The sequence below is a fragment of the Manihot esculenta genome, chromosome 16 (genome assembly GCF_001659605.2).
Source record: "Manihot esculenta cultivar AM560-2 chromosome 16, M.esculenta_v8, whole genome shotgun sequence".
Classification (NCBI taxonomy): Eukaryota; Viridiplantae; Streptophyta; class Magnoliopsida; order Malpighiales; family Euphorbiaceae; genus Manihot; species Manihot esculenta.
This window is the reverse complement of record NC_035176.2, coordinates 2,651,863-2,677,175: the sequence shown is the minus strand read 5'-3', so window position 1 is coordinate 2,677,175 and position 25,313 is coordinate 2,651,863. Positions and strand designations below refer to the sequence as shown.

General features: G+C 31.3%; 2 protein-coding genes across 7 annotated transcripts; one reads left to right on the top strand and one right to left on the bottom strand.

The window, feature by feature from the left end:
• Window positions 1-6,184: 6,184 nt before the first annotated feature.
• On the top strand, window positions 6,185-12,703 carry LOC110604043 (wings apart-like protein 2). Of its 2 annotated transcripts, none has more exons than XM_021742085.2 (13): window positions 6,185-6,970; window positions 7,359-7,458; window positions 7,853-8,192; window positions 8,382-8,494; window positions 8,976-9,104; window positions 9,236-9,329; window positions 9,426-9,536; window positions 9,641-10,254; window positions 10,328-10,593; window positions 11,265-11,415; window positions 11,619-11,716; window positions 11,803-11,884; window positions 12,165-12,703. In XM_021742085.2, the coding sequence occupies exons 1-13, from the start codon at window positions 6,450-6,452 to the stop codon at window positions 12,246-12,248; spliced, it is 2,703 nt and encodes a 900-aa protein (XP_021597777.1). In that variant the 5' UTR covers window positions 6,185-6,449; the 3' UTR covers window positions 12,249-12,703. The 2 variants fall into 2 exon arrangements, with proteins under 2 accessions (XP_021597777.1, XP_021597776.1); XM_021742084.2 differs by having other exon boundaries at window positions 9,626-10,254.
• Window positions 12,704-12,877: 174 nt separating this feature from the next.
• Window positions 12,878-23,903, bottom strand: LOC110604044 (epoxide hydrolase A). Of its 5 annotated transcripts, XM_021742089.2 has the most exons (6): window positions 23,779-23,903; window positions 23,476-23,690; window positions 16,652-16,822; window positions 16,321-16,556; window positions 15,749-15,956; window positions 14,024-14,186 (listed from the first exon to the last, which is right to left on the bottom strand). In XM_021742089.2, exons 1-6 carry the CDS (start codon window positions 23,846-23,848, stop codon window positions 14,172-14,174), a joined length of 915 nt encoding a protein of 304 aa, XP_021597781.1. In that variant the 5' UTR covers window positions 23,849-23,903; the 3' UTR covers window positions 14,024-14,171. The 5 variants fall into 5 exon arrangements, with proteins under 5 accessions (XP_021597783.1, XP_021597782.1, XP_021597780.1 ...); XM_021742091.2 differs by lacking the exons at window positions 15,749-15,956; window positions 16,652-16,822; window positions 23,476-23,690; window positions 23,779-23,903 and adding exons at window positions 12,878-13,274; window positions 13,376-13,611; window positions 13,730-13,897 and having other exon boundaries at window positions 13,972-14,186; window positions 16,321-16,459; XM_021742090.2 differs by lacking the exons at window positions 16,321-16,556; window positions 16,652-16,822; window positions 23,476-23,690; window positions 23,779-23,903 and adding exons at window positions 12,878-13,274; window positions 13,376-13,611; window positions 13,730-13,897 and having other exon boundaries at window positions 13,972-14,186.
• Window positions 23,904-25,313: the final 1,410 nt, after the last annotated feature.

The following is a 25,313-nucleotide window of genomic DNA, read 5'->3' as shown; positions in this document are numbered from 1 at the left end:
AACTTTTAAAATTGCAAAAATGAATTTCATTATATAAATAATATTTTATTATTGAAAAAATAATATTACATTAGATCAAGACTTATTTAATTTTTAATAAAAATATAAAAATTTAATTGATTAGAAAAATTAAATTAAATTTATTAGATATTTATTTCTTTTTTATTACATAAATTACATCATAGCAATTTTACTATATATATAATAATAATATATTATTATCTTTTAATTTTTAATATATTTAATATTTAAATGTATTATTTCAATAATTTTAACTATAAATTTATCTTTTTAGTATTTATATGTAAATCAAAATTTAAATTTTTATTAATAATAAATTAATTTAAATAATAAAATTATTATAGGTTTAAAATTTAAATTCAATATAAAATTATTATCCACTTATAAATTTAAATATATAGAACTGAAATTTTATGAACTTTAAATTAATTTAAATAATAAAATAATTATCTATTTTAAAATTTATATTTAGTTATATACTTGTAAATAATTAGATAAATGTAAATTAAATTATATATATTTATAATTGAAATTTTTAAATGTTAAAATTTATTAAATTCATTGATTCAAAAAAAAATTATTAAATTCAATAACTTATTATTATTATATAATAAGTAATTTAATTATTTTAAATTTAAAATTAATTACTATAAATTATTAATATTATTTTTATATTTTATATTTTTATTTTATTATAATAATAATTTGTTATCATGTTAAATTTTAATTTATATTTAAACATTTTTAAATTTAAACTATAAAATCTCATTTTCTTAAAAAATAATTATTTAAAATTATGGTGATACATTTATCATTTAAAAACAATTATTTAAAATTATCATTATCAATTAACATTCAAAAAATAATTATTATTTATCATAATAAATATTTAAAAAATTATTTGTTATAAATAATTATACAAAAAAATTGTATATCTCATCATTTTATCAAAATTTTGAAATAATATAAATAATTGAAATATAAAATTTTTTTCACAATCAACTTATTTCAAAATTAAAACTTATTAATAATCTTCTTTCAAAAATTTTTATTTTTTATTATTTATGTACAAATAAAAAAATATAAATATTGCATTATAAATTTAATTATTTTTTAAAATATTAAAATTTATATAAATTCAATAAATAATTATCACAATAAAATTTAAAATTAATAATATAAAAAATTTATCTTACTTGTTAAAGTACTTTTGCATCGATTATTCATTGAGAATATATTTTTATTATTTTTATGTAATATATTATATTATATAAATTTAATAAATATTAAAATTTAATATTTTATTATCATAATAAAGTATTATTAATTATTTTCAAAAAATCTATATGAAGAATAAAATATCAATAAATTTAATTTAATTTATTAAATAATATTTAAATTTAATTAGTAAAATTATTTATTTATTTTTATCGTAAATTTAAAAATAAAGCGATGAATAAAATATAAAAAAAATTATTTATAAATATTCTTAAAAAAAATAAAATTCTAATGATAATAAGTAGAATACCAACCATTACAATGCTATTAAAATATAAAATATTAAACAATATTTATTTATGAATATAATAATTTTATAAAATAAGAATAAAATTAGAATGAAATATCTACGAAAATTACTAAACAATCTATATTAATTTTTTTTAAAAAATAAAACTATCGATTGTATTAATAAAATTCCATAAAATAAAGAGAGATATCATTTCAAAGTGTGATGATTATATTTAATAGATTTTTTAATCAAAATATAAACATTAGAGTAATAATCTATACTAATTTAATCAATATAATTATATAAAATTTTATAATTCTAAATTGATGTACTTTTAACACTTTATAAAATCTGAAAATTTATATTTATCAATTTATTTTAATCAAAATTAACTTAAATTTAAAAAAAAATAAAATTGAACAAACAAAAAAGGAATTATGAGAAAAAATAAAGAAATTTTGTAGTTTTTTTATAAAGAATAAAAAATAAGTTTCAGTATATTTAAATTATAATTTTATAATTATTTATAAATTTTTAATACATATTAAAATAATTATTTAAATAATAATTATCATTTGTAATGATTATCATCATTATCATTTAAAAAGAAAATTATTAATTATCATTTATAATTATAAATTATAATATTATTTAGATTTTTTTAAAAATACCACTTAAAAGCTTGATTGAGGTATTTTTCTCACCTGCCAATTGTTTTTTTAGTTGATTGTTCTTAAGTTTAATGAACTGCCGATTGTATTTCTAAGTTTATCGTTCTTAAATTTAATGAAATTTACGTTTTATTAAAATAAACATAATTATACTTTATTATAATTATTTTAATTATATAATTTATTAATATTTTACAAATATGCATTCAAAATGATTATCAATATAAATAACCTTACATATGTACAACTGCACGACTTAATTTAGTCACTTTTTACGTTTCTTGTATGAATATATTATTATTTACGCACTTAGCATAAACTTAGCACATTAAACTTTTACATACACAGATAATAGATAGAGGAGTCACTCTCGACTTTTTATCTCTAAACATGTAAAAAGAACACCATGACTCAATTGGAGAGAAAAAAATGGAATAAAATCCAAATATACTCCTCTACTTTCAAGAGGGTCAAATAAGTCGAATTGAAAATTGAAAAGTAGAATCTGATACCTCTCATATTTACTCAAATGCACTTACCACCAGGCTAAACTTGTGAGTGCAATAATAAATAGACTTATTTTCATTACTATGATGCAGTAGAGTAAATCATTCCATTCTATTTCTTTAAAACAACATCCAAATTTTAATATGTGATTGCAAATTTTCAAACAAATCACATGACTGAAATCATGAAATAAGAGTCTAAATTATCAAACTTATAATCACCTATTTGTTCACAAACATATAATTCAATTACAAATTAATAAACCTATAATCACCTATATATTCAAAAACTTAAAATCACCTTTATACTTATATGGTCATAATCACAACATATCTCTTGATTTTCAAGAAGGAGAAGGAGGAGGAGGACTGGAGGAAGAAAAGGCAAGAAAAAATCTTCCAAATGCTAAAAAAATTACTCCAAATAGGGCAATCTCTAAACCCTAGAAACTCTTATTTCACTACTTCCATTGACCGTAGACCTCTCCTCGATTGCCTTATCAGTTAAATTCCTCCACCAACTCTATCGTTTTTTCTTTCTCTTGATAGCAAAAATAACTTCAATAGACCTAACAAATTCATAATTCTAATTTGGATTAATGTACCACTGATAATTTTACTATCCTTAATTCCAGTGATGTTAATATGACAGGAGTTTATAATGGTAAAGAGAAGGATCTTGTGACTATAATATACACCATAGAGAGGCTCTCAAGGATAGACCATTTTTGTTGGAATACAAGAATAAATATTTTTACAATGTGTTGGTGACTTTCTACTCGATGCGAAGAGAAAGGACGAATTGAATCTTAACAAAGGAAATATGAGTTGACGGCTAATAAGAATAAAGATTTTAGATGCTATTTTTTTCGAGTTAATTTTTTTTTGTGTATTATTATTAATTTAAATTTAATAAATTTAAATAAATATAATAAAAAATCAAATAAACTATACCAAATAACATATCAAATTATAAGAAACTAAGTTTAACCATAGATTATAATAAATATTAATTTAATTAAAAAAATTTCAATAACATAAATTATAAGAAATAAAAACGAAATAAATAAATTAGGTGCCTCGAGCATTAGTTATCCATTACCATATTAGCTACAGGAGTCAGACGGTGGGTTCACAACCGCTGTTTTTACTCATTACCCATTAGCCACCGAAAATAGATAGATTGAAACTTGAACTTCAAAAAAAAAAAAAAAAAAAAAAAAAAAAAAAAAAGTAACTCAATTGAATCCATAATTAAATTATTTGTAATAATTAAATTATAGTAAATTACGTTTTTTTCCCTAAAAAAAACTAATAAATTTCAAAAAAAAAAAAGAAAGAAGGATAAACTTAGATTGTAATATATATCAAAAATAAAAATATATTAAATTTATATATAACGATGGTAATAAAATTCTCAATAACTTTTTCTTTTAAGAAAATTACTTTATTTTTTCTTTTTAACTATGAAAATAAACAAATTTTAATATGTGTAAAAATGAAATCAAATCGATTTTAAATAAAAATTGATTTAAATTAAAATCGGTTTGATTTAATTTAATTCAATTCAATTTAATTGATTGAATTTTTAATAATTTTTTTACATTTTATTTTTAATATTCTAAAATTTAATTAAATTAAATTTATCTTGATTATAGTTTAATTTTTATATATTATAAAAAATAAGATACTATTATTTATTACCGTAAATTAATTTGATTTTATCAAATTTTTTTGATAAAATTAAATTAAATTGAAATAATAAAAATTTTTAAAAATGAAAATTGAATAGAAAAAAATTAAATTAATTCTATTTAATTAATTTTTTATTTGAATTAAATATTACTCACATAAGGTGTGTTGAGTCTCCACCGAATTTATTTTGGACTAAAAATTGGATCAGTCAAATTTTAAATTAAATCAACTGATCGGTTTAAAAAAAAAATTATTTTAAATTAAAAATTGGATCAGTCAAATTTCAAATTAAATCAACTAATCGATTTTTATTTTTTCAATTGGATCGTAACTATAAATTAAAGAGTCCTTTTATTTTGAATTAAATATAAAATCGATTAAATTTAAATTAATAGTTTAATTTAAATTTAGTTAAATTATAAAATTTTAAAATAAATAATCTAATAAAATTTGTACCACAAAATTAATAAATATCAAATAATTAATTTAAAGTTATATTTTTTTCATTTATACAGAACATTATTTTCATTTAAATGTAATATTGTTTTATTTTTTTAATGCAAATATATAGGTTTTTGTGTAATTTACTTATTCATTCAATTATCAAGTCAATAATATTTGATATTTATCTCATTATTTAATTTTATTTAAATTCTTTTAATTTCAACTTATTTTTTAACTGAATTCGATTCATCATCTAGAATTTAAATTTAATCAAATGCAAAACAGTAATTGATTTAAAATTGAATTAAAATCAAATTGATTTAATTTTTTATAAAATTTTTAATTTCAAACGAATGTTTCATGTTTCAGCCCACCTTTTGCTGTTGTTGATGCAAGCAAAAAAGTTTTGGCTCACTGCCTTTTTAGTGTTAATTATCATCAAAAAAATTTTATTTTCATTAATTAAATTCATTTTTCTAAATACTTCTTCATTCAATTAATTTATAAAATATATTTTTATTTTATTATCATAAAAAATATCATTTATTTATTATAATATGAAAATTCATTAATTAAAATTTTAATTTTAAAAAATATATTAAGATATTTTTGAGATTTAAAAATATTTATTAATTATTTTTTTATTAATTTTAATCATTAAATATTTTATTATTATTTAATTATTGTAGTATGAAAAAATTTATTAGTTGATTTTTCAGTTTCGTAAAAATATTTATTAATTATTTTCACTATATTAAAAGTATTTTTTAAAAAAAATTACTATTTAATCTATATAATATAGAAAAACTCATTAATTACCTATAAATTTAAAAAAAATAAAAATAAAAATATATTTAAGCTATTAAATAGTACAGTAATTAATTTTTTTATTAATTTAACTATTAAGTATTTTACTATTTAATTCACTTAGTCACTTAATTTTGTAAAATATATCTTAATTAGTTTTTTATTAATTAATTTTTTAATTTTAAAAGATATATTTAAAAATTTTTAAAAATTTATTTATTAATTAAACTTTTAATTTTAAAAATTTATGAAAAAACCTTTTAATTACTATTTTAGTTTTATAAAAAAAATCTATTTATATTAATGATATTGATGAATTAATTAATAGAATTTTTGAAATTTTAAAAATATTTTAATATATTTTTAAACTTAACAGTTAACTAATAACTTTTTAGTATACCACTTGGGACCAAATAATAATTTCGGTAATAAAACTAAGCTGAAATCCTAATTTCTCAAGCTCATCATCAAATTGACCAAACTATCCACAAAACGATTTCGTTTTTAAAAGCGCAGAATTTCAGAGTGAAAAATCCAAACCTAAAACCATATTGGAAAAATCACCAACTTAACCAACCAACGACCTCAACCTCTTCCTTGTCTGCAATTTGTCCTAAAGCCCCCCTTTCTTCAGCTCACCTTCTCCATAGCCACTGTACTCAGTCTTCTCCATAGATTCAAGGGGAGAGAGAGAGAGAGAGAGGTGTTTCTAAATTTTCCTTTCCCGGAAAGCCCCTCTTCTTCTCCAGTAATGCCAAATCCAAGCCTGTATTTTTCAAGATAGCAAATTCAAACATGATCGTTAGAACTTATGGTCGCCGTAACCGGGGCTCAACAGGGACCTTCTCCGATTCGCTAGACGACGACGTTCCGGAAAACCCCTTCAGGGATTCTTTTACTCTCTCGTCATCCCAAGAAAACCCATCTCAAGATTTGTACAGTTTACCTTTCTCATCCGAAGAATCTTCGTCTCTCTGGCCCTCCTTGGATCCCGATCCCTACAACTTCAATTCTTCGCAGGAGAATGCTTTTTCAAATGGCGTTGTTTCTAGGAAGTCGAAGAAACCGAGGAATGGCAAATTGGATAGACCTGCTCCTGCCGGAAAGAGTAGTAATTCTAAGTCGTTAGTTCCGGTGACTTCGACTTTGATGGAGGCGCAGGAATTTGGAGAGATGATGGAGCATGTTGATGAGGTTAATTTTGGGCTTGATGGGTTGAGGAAAGGCCAACCTGTTAGAATCAGGAGGGCTAGCTTGTCGTCGCTTTTGTCGATTTGCGGTACAACGCAGCAGCGACGGCTCTTGAGGACTCAAGGGTATGTGGGTGTTCTGAATTTTGGATAATTTTGGTTGTTTTTGTTCTGAAAGATTTACCTCAATGTTGTCATTGGAATTTTGATGACTCTTTAGACGGGAGTGAATTTGCAATTTTTAAAGAGCAGTACATATTGAGAAGTTTTCTCTTGTATTTTGAATTTTGAAGCGTGAGTTTAGGCTTTAGAAATAGTTCTCGTATTTGCTTATTGTTCTATATCATTTTGAAAATTAACAATGAAAAGAGAACGAATAAGTTTTCATGTCTAGTGTGGTAGCCTGTAGATAATAATATGGTTGCCTACGCTTTTTTGGTGCATATTTATTATTCTTGGCTTGCAGAAATCAGAATTTAGTTCTGTATTTTGACTTCAAGTTTCCTGCTTTCAGGTTGGCAAAGACAATAATTGATGCTATTTTGGGTCTTAGCTTTGATGACTCATCCAGCAATCTTGCTGCTGCAACTCTTTTCTATGTTTTGATGGGTGATGTAAGTTGTTCTGCTTTGCTGATGGTGATTTTATTGAAGGCCACATTAGAGGATATACTTAATTGTTCTTCTTCATAAATTACTTCTTTGACAAATGGGTCAAGTTGTTTTTGGCAGCACCAATCAGAGGTGCTGTCTATTGGAAATGATAATTTAACATATCTGTGCAAAGGCATGAAGTGGAGTGAAATTGTGCCCTCAAATGTCTTTTGCTCCGTCTGAAGTACAATATTTGTCTAAATATCATGCCTGATTTAATTGTCGGGATGAATCATATGCTGATATCCAGGTCCTTTAACCATTTAATTTCATGTTATATTGTTTGTTTGATTCCCATGTTTGTTTCAATGAGTTCTCCATATTGAAGGTTCTGAATATGATTTCTCCTTTTCAGGGTCAAGATGATCACCTTTTGGAATCACCCAGTTGCATTCGTTTTCTAATTAAATTGTTGAAACCAGTCATTTCTACTGCTGCTGAAGATAAAACCCGAAATATTGGCAATAAGCTTTTATCATTACGCAAAGATTCTGATATCTTGAGAGATACAACAAAACTGGTAGATTCCAGCTCTGCTGACATTGTTTCCAAAGTTCAGAGAATTCTTGTTAGCTCCAAGGACTTGAATTCATATTCTGAGGATGATAATGGAATGGAGAGGCCGGAATTGAGCCCCAAGTGGATAGCTTTGCTGACTATAGAGAAAGCTTGCTTATCTAAGATATCATTTGAAGGTATTCTAGCTATCATCCTTCTGCTATGTGCATAAGAAACTAATAGTTTTCACTTCTGTTATATATATTTATTTGTATTAGTACTAAATATTGGTAATATTCCATGTTGTCAGGTAACTTAATCATGGGATGAGTAGCAGATGTTATTAATTGTGTATTTATTCCGTGATCTGCCTTGAATTTTTTCAGATACATCTGGCATGATAAGAAAGACAGGTGGAAACTTTAAGGAGGAGTTACGGGAGCTGGGAGGACTTGATGCTGTCTTTGAGGTTGCCTTGAAATGTCACTCTGTTATGGAGGTGTGAGCTTGTATGTTTGTATAATCTCATTAATGGTTTTGTTTTATTAATACAAATTAAGAGTTATGTTGCTTGAATAATTGGGAATATTTCTTATTTTCAGTTTTCATAATAGTTAATGATGTGACAAATCAATGCCTGTATGTAATGTAATGAAGAATTATTTTCCTGGTTTATGTATGGATTTTTTGGGGTTGGATTGAGGGACCACTAGTAGACAAGTGGAGCATCTAAAGAACAGGAGATGAAGTACTGTATTGATAAACTTCATAATGTCCCTCCTTTTAGTTTTAAAGCACTGATGTTTATCCCTCTGCCACGCAACAGCCTCCCAAAAAGAAAAATCAAATTCTAAATCTATCTCTAAATTTTTCTAATTGTATGCTGTAGTCATCCTTTGCTGATTTCTTTTGTAGAGTCATAGTTTGTGGTCTGTGTGTTTTTCGTTTGAAAAAGTTGACTTTTAAACAAATTTATTCAGACTTGGAAAGGACGAGCTTCAGCCACCATTCAGGATGCAAGAGAGGAGTCAGGCTTGCAGAGCCTGGTGCTACTTCTAAAATGTTTGAAAATCATGGAAAATGCTACATTCCTTAGCAAAGATAATCAGGTAAATTTTAGTGCAATTTTGCTGCGTCAATATTAAATTCCTTTTTCTCTTCCTCCTCCATTTGGCAGAACTCAGCTGCTGTTGGTGCTGGATTATCAGATATTAATAAATTATTTCCCCCTTTAATATAGAGCCATTTGCTTGGGATGAAACGACATTTGGATTCTCATGGATACCAATTTTCTTTTACGAAACTTATTATAAGTGTCATCAAAATTCTGTCTGGTAAGTTTCCTTGTCTGCTTTTGTTTCTTTTGTGGGTCTAGGTAGGAAGTTTAATGAGGTTTGCGTTATATGATTATTCATGGCCTTGATTTCTAGGTCTTTATCTACTTAAAAGTGCTGCTAGAGTCTCCAATAATGGGAAGCATTGCAGTCTTTCTGATGGTAGTAATCATGCTTCTGATTCAGCATTAATAACAGAATACAAAGGTACTTGATTATCTGTGCTAATATTCCTGCTTCCTCCTAATGCTTCTTTTCTCCCTCTTTAATGATTGATCTTTCATTTACATTTGCAGTAAGTGCGGATGCAATAAGTGCGGATGCAATTTCGAGAAATTGCTCTGGTGCAGAGAGGACATCCTCTAAAAAAAACTTTAATCCATCTCAGAAATCCATTTCCCAGTTTAGTTTTTCTGCTTCCAGTTCTGAAAGTTCCTCTACATTCATGAACGATGCTTGCCAATTAAGGATGAGAGTGCATTCTTCTACGTCCAGCTCATGTAGTGGGAATGGGACATTAAGGAGATCTACTAATAGTGGAACACCTACAACCAGTAATGAGTTAAGGACAAGATTTGGGCTTCCTGAGAGAACTAATTGTACAAAAATTACCAAGTGTGAACTCTTAGAGGATGACCAAGATCCTTATGCATTTGATGAAGATGAATTTCAGCTGACAAAGTGGGACTTGCTATCTGGAAGAAAGAAAAAATCTCGGCCTCGAAATCGCCGTGCAATCTCAAAAGACATTGAAGATGAGTACCAATGTCAGCTAACGGCCCTTGAAGAATCAAGTAATGGTGCAAATTATCAACAAAAATCAAGACAGTTGGAACATCATCCCTCACAGGAAAACTCCCACGTCAGTGCTGCTGAGAAAGAATATTCCACCCTTCTGGCAGACTGTCTTCTTACTGCAGTCAAGGTGTTCTTCTGATTCAGAGTATTGATTTCTTCACATTTTATTTGTGTTTGTTGTTAATGTATCTGGTTGGCAGGTTCTAATGAATTTAACAAATGATAACCCTATTGGCTGTGAACAAATTGCTGCATGTGGAGGACTTGAGACTATGTCATCTTTGATTGCTGGCCACTTCCCTTCATTCAGCTCACCTTTACCTTCCTTCAGTGAGATAAAAGAGGATGCTTCAGGTGTTGAACTTGAAAATCAGAATGATAACCATCTTACTGATCAGGAGTTGGATTTTCTTGTTGCTATATTGGGCCTACTAGTGAACTTGGTTGAGAAGGATGGTCATAACAGGTTAATTTTGTCAATAACTTTTCATGCACCTGCACGTGTTGTTTGCTTGAAGCAATTGTGGCTGATTTTTAATGTTTCTTTAATTCTGTTGCTACATCTTAGCATCTTGCTTACGAAAACTTGATCTATTTTCTTGCACTTCTGCTCATTCTTATTTTACTTTTATGTTATCTAAGATATTAAAAAATATTCTTTATGGAAGACAAATATACCAATTTTTGGAACATTGTCAATGTTGCTTATATTGCCACAATTTCTCAAGCCAGCACTCTCATTCATATAACTTGGATTCTTTGTGCTATTTCTATCCTTTGTGCTATTTCTATCCATACCCCTCCAGTTATGAGTCTAACCTTTCCTGTTTGTTAATTTTGGTGATTAGATAATGTAGGATATCATTATGCATATTATGCCAGTGATTTATATCCTGATCTGTAGTTATTAGTGAGCAAATGGCAGCTATCCTTAATTTATATGATGTTGTAACTTGCCCAGTTGGATCTCTTTTTTATTGGTGGAATTTGGACCTCTCAAGTTACTAGTATGCTCCAGTTAAAAATAAAAAATATTCACTAGTTTGCTCTAAGGATTCCCTTAATTTGTTCTTGTAGTAAGCATTCCTGGCTTATATTGTCATATCATTACTCAACTTTTATTAATATTGACTGTAGGTCAAGGCTTGCAGCAACAACTGTTTCATTGCCTAGCTCAGAAGGGCTACATGAGGAGAATCGCAGAGATGTAATTCCACTACTGTGTTCAATCTTTCTGGCGAACCAAGGAGCAGGTGATGCATCTGGAGAAGGAAATACTGCAGAATGGGTGAGTAATAGTGTTATGTAATATTTTGTTGTGTTCTTTTAAATTTATTATAACTTTATAATATTCGTGCATGCACCATTTGAAGGGTTCTTGGTGCAGTGTAGTATACATAAGGTTGAATTGGTTATTCTGTTCCCGAGAATATTGAATTTTCACTTGAGAAAATCAAGTTGCAACTAATGTCTTGAATATGCATTGTACAGAATGACGAGGCAGCTGTGCTACAGGGAGAGAAAGAAGCTGAGAAGATGATTGTAGAGGCTTATTCAGCACTCCTCCTTGCATTCCTTTCAACAGAAAGGTTTTTGTTTGCTACCTTTTCTTAGATCTCTTAAATTATTACAGTTTGCTGTTTGTCTCAACAGCCCCTTTTTGGTTCCATGACAGTAAAAGCATTCGTGATTCTATCGCCCATTGCCTTCCAAATCAGAGCCTGGCTGTTCTTGTTCCCGTCTTGGAGAGATTTGTGGTATGTCTAAACTAGGTTGTTTGGCCTCTAGTATTCTTGTATGCACTTGCGCTGTATGTAAACCTCCTGCACCCTTGAAATAACTAAAAATAATCTGGGCAGTTTATAGAAATGAATAGGGTTAGCAAATGCACTTTCAGATAAATTTTTGTAGAATAGCATATGAAACTCATCTGGGAACCAGTGAAGCAACTTCAAACATTAAAATTTAAGTCGGTCAAAGTAGGGAATAATGCATTGGTTTAGTGAATGTTTAATGTTTTTTTTTCCCTTTCCCCAGGCATTTCATTTGACGTTAAACATGATATCACCGGAGACTCATAAAGCTGTGAGTGAAGTAATCGAATCGTGTAGGATACCTTGAAAGCTCAACGAATGCAAATTTTGTACAGACTTTTGCCTTTCTTTCAGATCAACTTCGCATGCTATTAGATTGCTCTGGCACGCCCATCAAACCTGACTACCTGCCTGCACTTTATCTGATTGACCTTTGGGAATATTTTTTCCCCGCCTTTTTGTTGCTTCCCCCTTTCTACAGTATTCTTTGTGTATGTTGCTGGCTGAGAGCCTGAGTTGCTTGTATACAAAAATGATAGTTAGAATCAAATTATATTCCTTTGTGCATTATCTATGTAATGTGTTTTTGTAATCTTAAATCTTCCCCCTCAGCCCATATTCTTTCTGTTGGCAAACATGTCCTTTTGTATTGCTTTCTCAAGTGAGTTTTAAGATGTTTTCATCAGTGTGTAGCCAGAACTCATTTTATGTTGTTATCAATGTATTGTCATAAAATGAAATCTGTGTACTAACCTTTGTCTATGGTTCCTCTCGTATGCATTGATAAAGCTCAGAAGTCTTGCATGTAATAACTTATTAACCCTGGTTGTTGTTTTAAAAAAAAAGCCACATCTCACATTTCTGTAGCTGAAGAACACTTGCAGTTTCTATGAACGTGTGTACTGAACATTCCAATCACTATTATAACAGCTAATATATGCAGAACAGGGTCTTAAAATTATGAATGTTAATGTTTATAGGATTCAGTACCAAGTGAAATAAAAACTAAGGGAAAACATTTATCCAGCAACTGCTATTGCCTGATGTGTGAATTGGATCTTAAAAGAAGAGCTGGGGTTTATTTCAAGAAGCATGCTTCTCCAGGAAGCTGATGATTAGCTGATTCACCTGGTCTGGAAATTGCTCTTGAATGAAATGAGTACCATCTGGAAAGCTCTTCATCTCTAAATTAGGAACGAAATCCTTTACTTTTCCACTTGTTACGTACTCCTCAATCCCTGGAAACTTGAGGAAATAATCTTTCCCTCCTATGATTAGAAGCACTGGAACCTCAACTTTGGGATCATCCATGGCGAAGTCTTCAGGCAGTCCTCTATGATAATGCACAGATATAATGCATATTAGTATCAGTTCAATGAGATCATATACAAGGTAATGCAGCTTTCAGTTTCAGGAAAATAGAAAAATGCATACTTGTAAGGGACTTGCATTGGAGAATCAAATCCAGATTTTTCATATGATGTTTCATAGACTGTAAGATCATCATTGCTCAACCATGGTGGCATAGGGGTGTATGGATTCACCAAGTCCATGATCTCCTTATCTTTCTCTGCTATTGGAATTTCACTTCTTGAGAAGAGAATGTAAATATTCCTCCATACAGTTTTCACATCAAATCTGCCAAAATCGGCCTCGGCTCGTCCAGGTTCCTATAATGGTTATGACCGTTCATTATACTGAGATCCATATGAAATATAATCAATTCTTATAACTTAGAATGATTCACAAAAACATCTTTAAATATTATCACTGAAAATAGTGGGATACCTTCCACCTAGAGATGTAGAAACCTTCAGGAAGAAGTTCCTTGTATCGCCGAGGCTTTGGAACAAAGAACGGCACACCTAATGATACGACTCCAGAAATTCTTGTTGGGTGGAGAAGAGAAAGTAAATAAACAGGCCAAGAACCAAAATCTTTTCCAACCAGAAAAGCCTGTGATTTTATCACCATTTAGATCAAGCTTAAAGATTTGAAAATAAACACAGTAAAAATATGATGAGATCTACCTTGTGAATCTGAAAACAATCCAGGATGCCAATGGTGTCCTCCACAAAATCATTGAAGGATGCCTTGTCAGGCTGTGGATGTTGCTCAGATAATCCATAGCCTCTTAAATCAGGAGCAATTGCATGGTATCCAGCTTTTGCAACTGCAACCATTTGGTGTCTCCATGAATACCAAATCTCTGGGAACCCATGTATGAAAATCACTGCTGAAGGGCCTGCAGATGAAAAGAACAAATTTTTATAGATTAGTGAAAGATGGAAAGAGCTATTGTGTCAAAATAGAATATCAAGATTCAATCTTTTTCTTTTTTCAACCATTTCCTATCTCAGCAATATGAAGCTTCACCCCCCTTATGCCAACAAACTTATGTTGAATCTCCTCCATTGATAGACAGAGAGAAAAAGAGAGAGAGGGTTTATGAGTTGACCAGTTATTTGCTTTCGCTGGATAGTGGATATCACTACACCAACTTCAGAGCTTAGTTAAAGCTTGGGAAATGATCCAGTGATATGCAGCACAGTCCCACTCTTGTGTAACCAGATGGAGATAGGGGAGAGTATTTTCTCGATTCGGAACCGAAATTGAAAAACTAAAAATCCAATTTAACAAAAAAAATATAATCCAAACTGAAATGTAGAGAAAATTAAAATCAAATTGAATTGGTTCAGTTCAATTTGATTTCAATTTAAAATCAAACCGTTAATTTTGTAAAGGTCCATCAGCCATCTCTAGAATTCCAAATCTACAGAAAACCTAGAGAAGACAAAATCTCAATTTCCGATACCAAAAAATCAACAACTCATACAAAATCAACAAATCCCAACCCTAAATTAAATTAATAAATCCCAAATTAAACAAATTAATTCTAATAGATCTAATCAATCTGCGATTTCCAATTTAGCAATAACAAATTTTATAAGAAAAAATTCTCAACAGCAAATACCATTATCAGATTAGAAAGGAAAAGAAAAAAATTCAAAGATTTAACACATTTAATATATAATAAAAAACATAAAATAATTTTCTCAATTATCATCCCAATAACAATATGAACAAATATATATATATAAAAAAAAGAAAGACAAAGAATGCATCAATACTCTTTTATCATTGCAATCTTTCGCTTGCCATCCCTCCCCGACCGGATAGATGAGATAAAATCAAATTGAATCAGACCGATTCAATTTAATTTTCGTTCAATTTTAATTTAATTTTTATAAATATTAAATTTTAATTTTTAATTTTAAGTCGAATCAACCTCACCCCTAAATATAACCATGACTACTAGACATACCCAGAAACATATAGAAAAGTACGGATAAGCTGAATAAATAAAAATGGGGGTGAAGAAATTCAGAAACTAAAACTTGAATAAATTTTAAATCCACTATACACTTCCAACTGTCTATCTATTTAGTTACCAACACAATGAAAAGACTAAAATACCCTTGCAAAATAGAGATTTCCTTTTCAAAAATAGATGGATGAAAATGGTAATAACAGCAACATTAAGTGAATAAATAGTCATTTAAAAAATTTAACTAATTAAATTATGCATGAATATATTATGAACAGCAAAATAATATAATCAACGGTTGGGTTGTTAGAGATGATGCGTATGAGACCGAAGGGTAACTGAACAGTAAAATAAACATTCATAAGTTCAATAGTACAGTGAGTTTTTTCATTATTCAGGGATTTCACAAATGTACATTATCCTGCAAATTTTCAAGACCATATACGAGAATTAAGGAAATTCAATATGAGCTGATTAACCTCGTCAGGTGATTGCTCCTGAGCAAAATGGCTTCCTTCAGGCAAGTATATGATGTCTAGATCAGGGACAAAATCCTTAACCTTCCCACTACTGATGTAGTCTTCTATCCCTGTAAATTTTAAGACATAATCTTTTGTCCCCATGATGAGTAGCGCTGGAACTTTAATTTTAGGATCTGTTATGCTCAAATCTTCTTCATTAAGTGACCTGCAACACCCCCAAAAACCAAACTAAAATTTTTAACTCAAAATCACGTCGAGCTATTTTTTCATTAAAAAAAAAATCAATCGCAACTGGATCGACTCCAAGGTCGCATCCAGCTATCAAATTTAATTAATTTTTTTCTTTTTAGTCAGGATTGAACGCTATTTGAAGTTGTATAACTTTTGACATGTCGGTCCAATTGCGATTTAGAGTCGTAATTGGACTTTTTTTAATAAAATAATAACTAAATGCGATTTTGAGTCGTGACTAGCTAAAAGTCATATTTTTTGGTAAATATGTTTCAACTCCACAAAGTTTAGTAAATAAGTTTTATAAACACCTTCTTTGGGTCATTAACACTCATTACCTGTATGGAACCTTCAAAGCTGTCTGAAAACCAGATTTCTCGTACAATGCTCCATATGTTGCAAGATCTTCCTCAGTGAACCAAGGGGGAAGGGGAGAAGAAGGTTCGACCAAATCCATGATTTCCTGGTTTTCAGCAGCAATTGGTATTTCACTTCTGGAGAAGAGAATGTAGACGTTCCTCACCACCGTTTTAGCATCAAACCGACCAAAATCAGCTTCTGCTCGTCCAGGTTCCTAGCAGTAGACAAGACAGCAATCAAAAGACATACATAAAATTTAAGGCAATGCTTGTCGATGATCAAACCAAGAATGTCCGTAAGTGCAGATACCCGGAATCTATGAATATAGAAGCCTTCAGGAAGATTTTTACTGGACTGACTGAGTCGACCTTGGTATAATAGTGGCGCTCCTATTGTCGCAATCCCTAAGACTCTCTCTGGGTGGAGAAGCGTAAACATGGAGACAAGCCTTCCCCCAAAATCTTTTGCTACAAGAACAACCTATGCACATTCGACGAAGCAAAAACCCACCATGATCAATCCATTTTTTTAGAAAAAGTATTCAATGCAATCATTGTATGTATAATAATCAGATAATGATGATTTATCATACAGAGATTTACATACGGAAAAATTATTCAAATTAATTATTGCATATTAGATATTAACAATTCATCGTAGTACATCTATATGATACCATGGCTAATAACTATATTAAAATTCTCTTACATGAGACTATCTATAAGCAATGACTATAATACAACAGTCCTAAATCGCAATGACTATAAAGTAAAATTTCCAATAAATTCCTTTTGTCGTTGAACTACAAAACATTTAAAGTAGGAGTAATATATAGTATAGTGATAACCTATAAAATATCATAACTTTTATGATCAGGACACGTATTTTCGGTCCGACCGATTTGAGCCAATGAAAAAAATCGACCTTGACAAGGGCCAAACAGGCCAAGCACGACCTGATATGATTAAGAGGTAGGTGCAAGTGGCCAGCATGATGGACAACCCTCTTAGCCCCTCTAAGTTTTAAATGTGCGTACTGTGAATCCGATTGATGTAACACAAATGATGAAAGGACATAATATGAACTAACTAGCTCCGTATTTATTAGTCGACTGCCTGCTATTAATGAACCACCTAACACACAGATTAGACAAGACATAATGCAGAGGATATCAAGGAGATCAGGGTATATATAAGAACCCTATCGGACAACTAACACTTTCCATAAAAATCCCTTACTAAGACAACCTCAAAAAACCTTAACATACTCGAACCAACGATCTGCCCTATTAACTCTCCAACCTCCCATCCCGATTTATTGATTTCACTGTGAGACCGAACCTTTGTCCAAATGTCTTCGTCTGAGTGAGCCACCAGATCTATTGATCTCAATTCTTAGATACCATGATCGTAAGGTTAAATAAAGGTTATTAAAGGTGAGAGACTTGGCTCTGCCATCAGGAAAAGAAAAGGTCAAGGAAAGGGCCGTTCAAAATCATCAAATGATCAGACCGGAGATATTTCATTTAAAAGACTTGAGCAGAAAGAGAGAACCACATGCCTAGACCTCAAGAGTTACTATGTGTAATTTTATAATTAATGTGAAATAACAGTCTTCTGATATCTTCCATCAAAATAATTGTGACTTGCCACTAAAAACATAACCGAATATGAAAAAAAACTACTCTCTCTCCAGTTCATAAATATGGAAGCGTTAGGCTCAGTTAGAATCAATATTAATTTTCAACTAAAAAGACGAGATAACGAGTAAGGCATCTCTTGTTAATAAATACTATTGAAATTCACTATTATCTTTAACCATATATTGTGCAAGTTTTATTTCAAAGATAGATTTAGATTGCTAACAAGGCTACAAGCCTCAATCCACAAAGGTTACAAGTCTAAATCACCGAAATCGCCAGTAAGGCTACCTGAATCCATAGAATCGCCGGTAAGGCTATGAACCTGAATTTTTGAAACCGCCAGTAAAGTTATGAGTCTGAATATTTGAAATCGCTAGTAAAGCTACGAGTTTGAATTCTCGGAATCGCCAGTAAAGCTACAAGTTTGAATTCTCGGAATCGCCAGTAAGGTTACGAGCTTGAATTCTCGGAATCACCCAGTAAGACTAGGAGCCTAAATCTCCGGAATCGCTAGTGGAGCTACAAGCCTGAATCTCCGGAATTGTCAGTTAGTGCCATGAGCTTGAATACCCAAAAGACGCCCAAAAGTGAAATGCTCGGAAGAAGATCCAAAGCTAAGAGCTTGGAAGGCACTCAAGAGCAAAACGCTCAGAGAAGACCTAGGGCTTCGAGTTCGAAAAACGCTTAAGGGAAAATTGCTCGTAAGAAGACCCAGAGCTTAGAGCCCGAAAGATGCTTAAGAGCAAAATGATCAAATGAGGACCTAAGTTAAGAGTCCGAAGGACACTCAAGAGTAAAACGCTCGGACGAGGACCCAGGACTAAGAGCCTAGAAAACACTCAAGAGCAAAATGCTCAGACGAGGACCCGCAGTTAAGAGTCCGGAAGACACTCAAGAGCAAAACGCTGATTCAATATTCTTTTGCTCGAGAAGTTTGGATGCAAACTGATATAGGATGGCATATCCAGGTGTTAATTCATTGATGGATTGATTCTTAGCTGTATTTGCTCCAGTCTGATAAATGTAAATTAATACTCATAGTTTGTTGGACATTGTGGACTAATAGGAACTCTATTGTGTGGGAACATAAAGGACAATCTCCCTCTCAAGTTTCCCATATGGCCTCACGGTTCCTACAAAATTGGACTGCTGCTGCTGCTGCTTCTTTCTTAGCTACTGCTGCTGCACCAAATTCAGACCACCTGCGTTCATGGCAACGACTATCGGAAGGATGGATGAAGGTCAATGTGGATGCATCTATCAGCCCGAGTCTGGATTTTATGGGTTTAGGTGTTGTTGTACGTGACTCATATGGGGAGTTTGTGGCGGCTAAAGCCTGGCTTTATCCAGGATTCTTCTCAGCAAAAAACGCAGAAGCTATAAGCATTGTTGAAGTTTTAAGTTGGATAAAGAGTGAAGGTTGGCAGCGAGTTCTGATTGAATCGGATGCCCTTTGAGTTGTTCAAGCAATTAATTCATTATGTTTTGCCGTTAGATCATCATTTGGTTTGATTGTTAGTGATTGTAAATCTCCTTTGAGTGAGATCGTTGATACTAAATGTTGTTTTAGCTATAGGTCAACGAATGTGATTGCCCATTTGTTAGCAACGGGTGCCCTTTCCGAGTCAGGCTTGGGAGTTTGGTATGTTAATTCACCTCCTTTTATTGTGACTTCTTTAATGCAATTATAAAACCACAAATGTTTTTTTTTCAAAAAAAAAAGAGAGCAAAACGCTTGGATGAGGACCCAAAGCTAAGAGTTTGGAAGACACTCGAGAGAAAAACGCTCAGACGAGGATCCACGGCAAAGAGCCCAAAAGACGCCTAAGAACGAAATGCTCTAAAGAAGACCCAGAGTTAAAAGTCCGAAAAAAGCTCAAGAGCGAAATGCTCAAAAGAAAACCCAGGAGTAGAAAAACATTTAAGAGCAAAATGCTTGAAAGAAGACCTAGGGTTAAGAGCCCGTAAGGCAACAAATAGTCAATAGACTTGGAAAAATATTAAAAGGATAAGAAAAGGCATTAAGATAAAACCTCTCACAAAATATCAAGACCAAAAACTATAATAGCAAAAGTTAGGAATGCTTTTTAACTAGCAAGTAAGCCATTTTAATCATAGCTTCAGCTCAGCAGATCATAAAGGCTAAGTAAAGGCACACATGCTCTACCGACCTTCAGGAGACCGCAAAGTTTATTGCAAAGTTATTATTTATTTATACTAAGTACTTGTAATTGCCCCGCATAATGAGTTAACAAGATCTAAGGCTTGTATAAATAAATAATCAGGGTTAAGTATGGCCGTCTAAATCTGATCGTCATCTAAGAGAAAGCATAACGTTTTACAAACAACAAAGCATAAACCATAAACCAAGTAGATAAAATCGAGATTTCATTAATCAGAATGTATTACAACTCAAAGAATAGCCTAAACATACATATAAATAAAATTGTTTACGAGAAGCAAATTCTCAATTTTCTCTAGTAGAGACAAGGTCACCAGTCAAGTAGGCATTCTTCAGCAGTCGCGACAGTCGAATTTGTTAAAGTATCACCTTCTGAAATGGGGGATAAACTTTGGAAAGAGCACAATCGTATCACCTTCTCAAATAGGGGACGAACTTTGGAAAGAGTACAATCGTTAGGGCCATATTGCACTTTATCACCATTAAAATCATACTCTACAGCACAAAGAGTACTGAATGGAACAACCAGAGAATCTCTATAATACCCGGCTAGATCCCGGCATCGGAATTCCTATTTTTCCGGTGGAATCTCGGATGTCGGAAACCTCTAGAAGGGTAAAATATGTTTTTCTAAAATGTTTTAATGTGTTTTTATGGTTTTAATGAAGAAAGAAATTGAGTTTTTGAAAGAAAATGTTTTGGAGGAGAAACCCAGGTTTGGCCACCGAACCTCATGTTCGACCGCCGAACATGGTGGAGTTGCGGAGGCACTTTTGGCTTCCGAAGGTGGTCTGGTCAGCCACCTATAAAAGGCCCCTTGTCCGAAAATGGGCGAGTTTTTCTCTCTCTTTTCAGGCAAGGTGGGTCTTCGCCACCCCTTTTGGTCGATCTTGTGTTTTCTCCTCAAATTCTTCAAGTTTTAACAAGTTTTATCTTGGTTTTGAAGATTGTTGAGTTAAAATCGAAGTTTTGAAGCTTGGAGACCCCAGAGCTCGATTTCTCCCATCTCCGAGTTTGGACCGCCTCTCCTCTCGTTTTTGAAGAGGTAAGAGTAGATCCTACCCTTCTATTATGATTTTAGTAAGTTTTGAGGGGTTTTAGAAAGTTTTGATGCATGATTAGATTAGTTGTAAATGTTAGGGTTTATGTGAGTTAAATGATGCAATGTATGTTTATTGTTTGTTAAAATGTAATTTTGTTGGGGTATAGGCTAGTTTTAAGCCCCTAAATGCTTAAGAGTGTGTTTATGCATGTTTTTGCATGGTTTGGTTTGATTGGAAGGTTTAGTTAGCTGAATGAGGGAGAGGAACTCGAGTTCTGCCATTCTGGAAGAACTCAGGTTCGGCAGCCGAAACCATGTTCGGCCGCCGAACCTGCCTGAGGAGGCAGTTTTGGCTGTCGAACCCTGCCCCCGAAAGTTTAGACTTTCGGCTCTAGAGGGGACTTTCGGCCGCCGAACCTGCCGCCGAAGGTGACTGAGTTTCGGCTCTGGAGGGACTTTCGGCCGCCGAACCTGCCGCCGAAAGTGCCATGTTCAGCCTTCCTTTGCATGCTTTCTATGATTGTTTTATGGTATTTCAGGGGGTTTTTGGGGAGTTGTTTGGAGTTATGTTAGTGTATGTTTGGTCCCTCATTTGAGTCCACCTGTGTAGGTTCGGACTCGAGGAACCGAGGACCCCTGCAGTGAGACAGTTGCTTCAAAGTCTTCTCAGAGTCAGCCTGAGGTGAGTAGAATGGATCTTTATGTTTTAAAGTAAATAAATTTTGAGCATGTTCATGCATCATGAATGCTATGATATATACTAGGTTGTTTGCATTAGAATTCACGAATATGTTGCATTGCATTCTATGATGTTGATGTGGATGGATGTTGGATGATCCATTAGCCCTTGATATGATATGATGACGATGATACGGTCTGTAAGACTAGTGAGGCCCATTCTACGCCCCTGGCATATTGGAATGTTATGTTATGTTATGTTAAGAGAAAGACCAGTGAGGCTCATTCTACGCCCCTGACATATTGGAATGTTATGTTATGTTATGTTAAGAGAAAGACCAGTGAGGCCCATTCTACCCCCTGGCACCATTGGAATGTGTAGAGGGCTATTGGTGTCAAGTCCATCCTTGATGTGATTTGTTTGTGACGTGATTTGTTTGTGACGTGATGCATTCCATGAAAGCATATGTTTTAATATATTGTTTTACTATTCTGCTCACTGGACTCTAGTAGCTCACTCCTTTCCCTTAACCCCAGGCTTGCAGGTTCGGGATAGACCAAGAGATCAACAAGAGTAGAAGTATTATGTTTGAAATAGTTAGTTGTGGACATGAAAGATAATATAATATAATGTATTGCAAGATATTGTATAAAATTGCATTGAGGTTTAGTATTGTGCTTGGCCCTAATGTTATGTTAATCCCCTTTTTGTACATGATCGTTATAAAATGTTTTATTGTTAAGAAATGTTGACCAAACTTGATGTATGATATGATGTCCCACTAGAGCATTTGATGAGAGCTCTTGAGTGGGATTTATGTTATGGTTATTAAAATTTTTATGTAAATATTTGATCATGTATAGGATTATCAGGATTATCAGGTATGACAGGTTGTATGTTAGGCTTGCTACGGGTTCCAGCGACCTTAAGTCGATCTAGATCTTAGCTCCGGTAGCGGTTCGATTTCGGGTCGTTACAATCTCGAGCTCTTAGGAGACTGAGCAAGTAGACTGCTCGAACACCTTAGCCTTGAACTCACTAACTTCATATTTATTAACCGGCTCTGGGCCACTAACTCTATTCTCACGCGCATCCAAATTTTCAAATTTTCACTTTTTATAAAAGTTTAGCCATTTAGTTTTAATAATTTATAATAATTTAATTCTAATTTTAATATTTATAACAATACATTCGAGTTGACTTTTTTTATTAGCAGTTGATTCATGTTTTTTAATAGAAAATTTATTTTATCAATAAAATAAAAAATAGAGACTAAATTGTTTAGTATTAAAGTTTGCAAAATCTCAAGGATTATACCATAAATTACCCTTTAAATTAAGATGGAAATTAATACATTGATACTGCAATATGCCAACATTGAGAGCACTAGTTGAAATCAATTGTGTAAAGGAAGAAAAAAGAAATCTGACCTTAGATATAAAATAACAATAACAATTGATGAAGTCGCATATTATGATTTGTTAGTTTTCCTGTGATTTCTTAGCGACCAAGCACAACTTAAGATTGGAAAATTCTACTATCCTTAAAACAAAACAGAACACGAATCGTCATGGAAAAATCTTAGTACCTTGGTGATCTCGAGCGAATCTAGGATTCCGACAAGGTCGCTGACTATATCCCTAAACGTGGTCTTCTCGGGTTCAGGTGGAGAGTCGGAGAGTCCGTATCCTCTATAATCGGGTGCGATAGCGCGGAACCCAGCGTTGGCAAGAGCAATCATCTGGTGACGCCAAGAGTACCATATCTCAGGGAACCCGTGCAAGAACAAGACGACTTTGGCACCTGGAGATTAAAGCCACAGTGATCGATCAACACAGTAGTACTGTATAGCAAATAACGTAGGGATGAGCACAGTGGCGTAGAAGGCCACCTGTTCCGATCTCGGCCACATGGAGATTGAGTCCTCGTACTTGGATGTGCTTGTGCTGAATTTGGTCCATTTGAGGTAATATTGATTTACGTCTGCGAGTGATGTTTCAGAGTGATAGATTGTTGGGCTCTTTTATACGGAAAAATTATTTTTTTTATTGTATTAATAAAATTTTATAAAAAATAAAGAAGGGTATTATTTCACACTTCATAAATTTTTTTGTTAAAATATAATTTTTCAAAAATATCTCTCAAATATTTATTTAAATTTATTTAAGATAATTTGGTAAAAATATTTTTTCTCTGTTTTGTTTTCTCTAGAATATAAATTATTAAAAATTTTGGTAAAGCATTTTGCATATCATATTTTTTATAGTGGCTAACAAAATTTTCGATTAATTTAGTCAACGTTTCATTAACAAAAAAGAGATCATTAATCAAAATTTAAAAATTAAAATTAATTAGAGAAATATGAAGAATGAGTTAGAGAAATATGGAGATAATTTTCATTATCTTGTATTTCCTTCCAAATAATTACAAATTCATTGTACAATTAAGTGCACCGTTCCCTATATTTTTAAAATTAACATTATTAAAAAAATCAAAATAGATAACTTTTTGCATCTAATTTCATAATAGATGTCCCTCTAAAAAATGTTATAAATCAGTCAAAGAGATCTGCATATTTTAAAAATTGATTGGATTGTATATGAGAAATGTCTTTACTATACATAAATTATAAATGACGATCAGAATATTTCTGTAGCTTTTAATAGAATAACAACGTCTTTTTCTTCTACGATAGTCAATTGATACATATAGTCTTTTATGGGAAATTGTTGAGGGAAAAGAATAAATTAGATTTAATGAGAAAGAAAAAGTGAGAGTAACGAGTCATAAAGGAATTACAGAGAAAAATTTGCATCAAAAGTGCTGGAGAAAAATTATTATTTAAACTTGTAAGTTAGTGTGGTTTTAAAAAATATTTTTTATTTTAAAAATTCCATTTAATAGTTTTTCGTTTAAGATTTTTACGAGAAATTTTATGGTTTGAAAATAAAAATTTTGTATATATAAAAAATTATTTAAAAATCCAACTGTTTCAAATATAAATCCAAGGTTTTTTAATATTAAAAAACTTTTCATTACTTGTTAAAACCTAATATCAAACAAAGGGTTAGAGGATTGAGAGAATAAGTAAAAGCCTAAATTGCAAAGAATACATCTAAGACTAAAAATAGCAAACCAATTCCTGTTCCCCCTTGTTTGAAATTAAGGAATTGACAAAAATTTAATTTAATTTATTTTTATTTAAAATATAAAAATTTAATTTATTTTTAATTTATCTATACTATATATTATATTATTATTATTATTATTATATATATATATATAAAATATCCTATCAACATGTTCCCTCTCTATTTATGTATCAATATATCTTATTTTTATGTGTTATTATTCGTTATTACAACTCTAACACCCATCATGTCGTTATATTCAATTTCATGCATATTCCTCTCACAGCTGCCACCA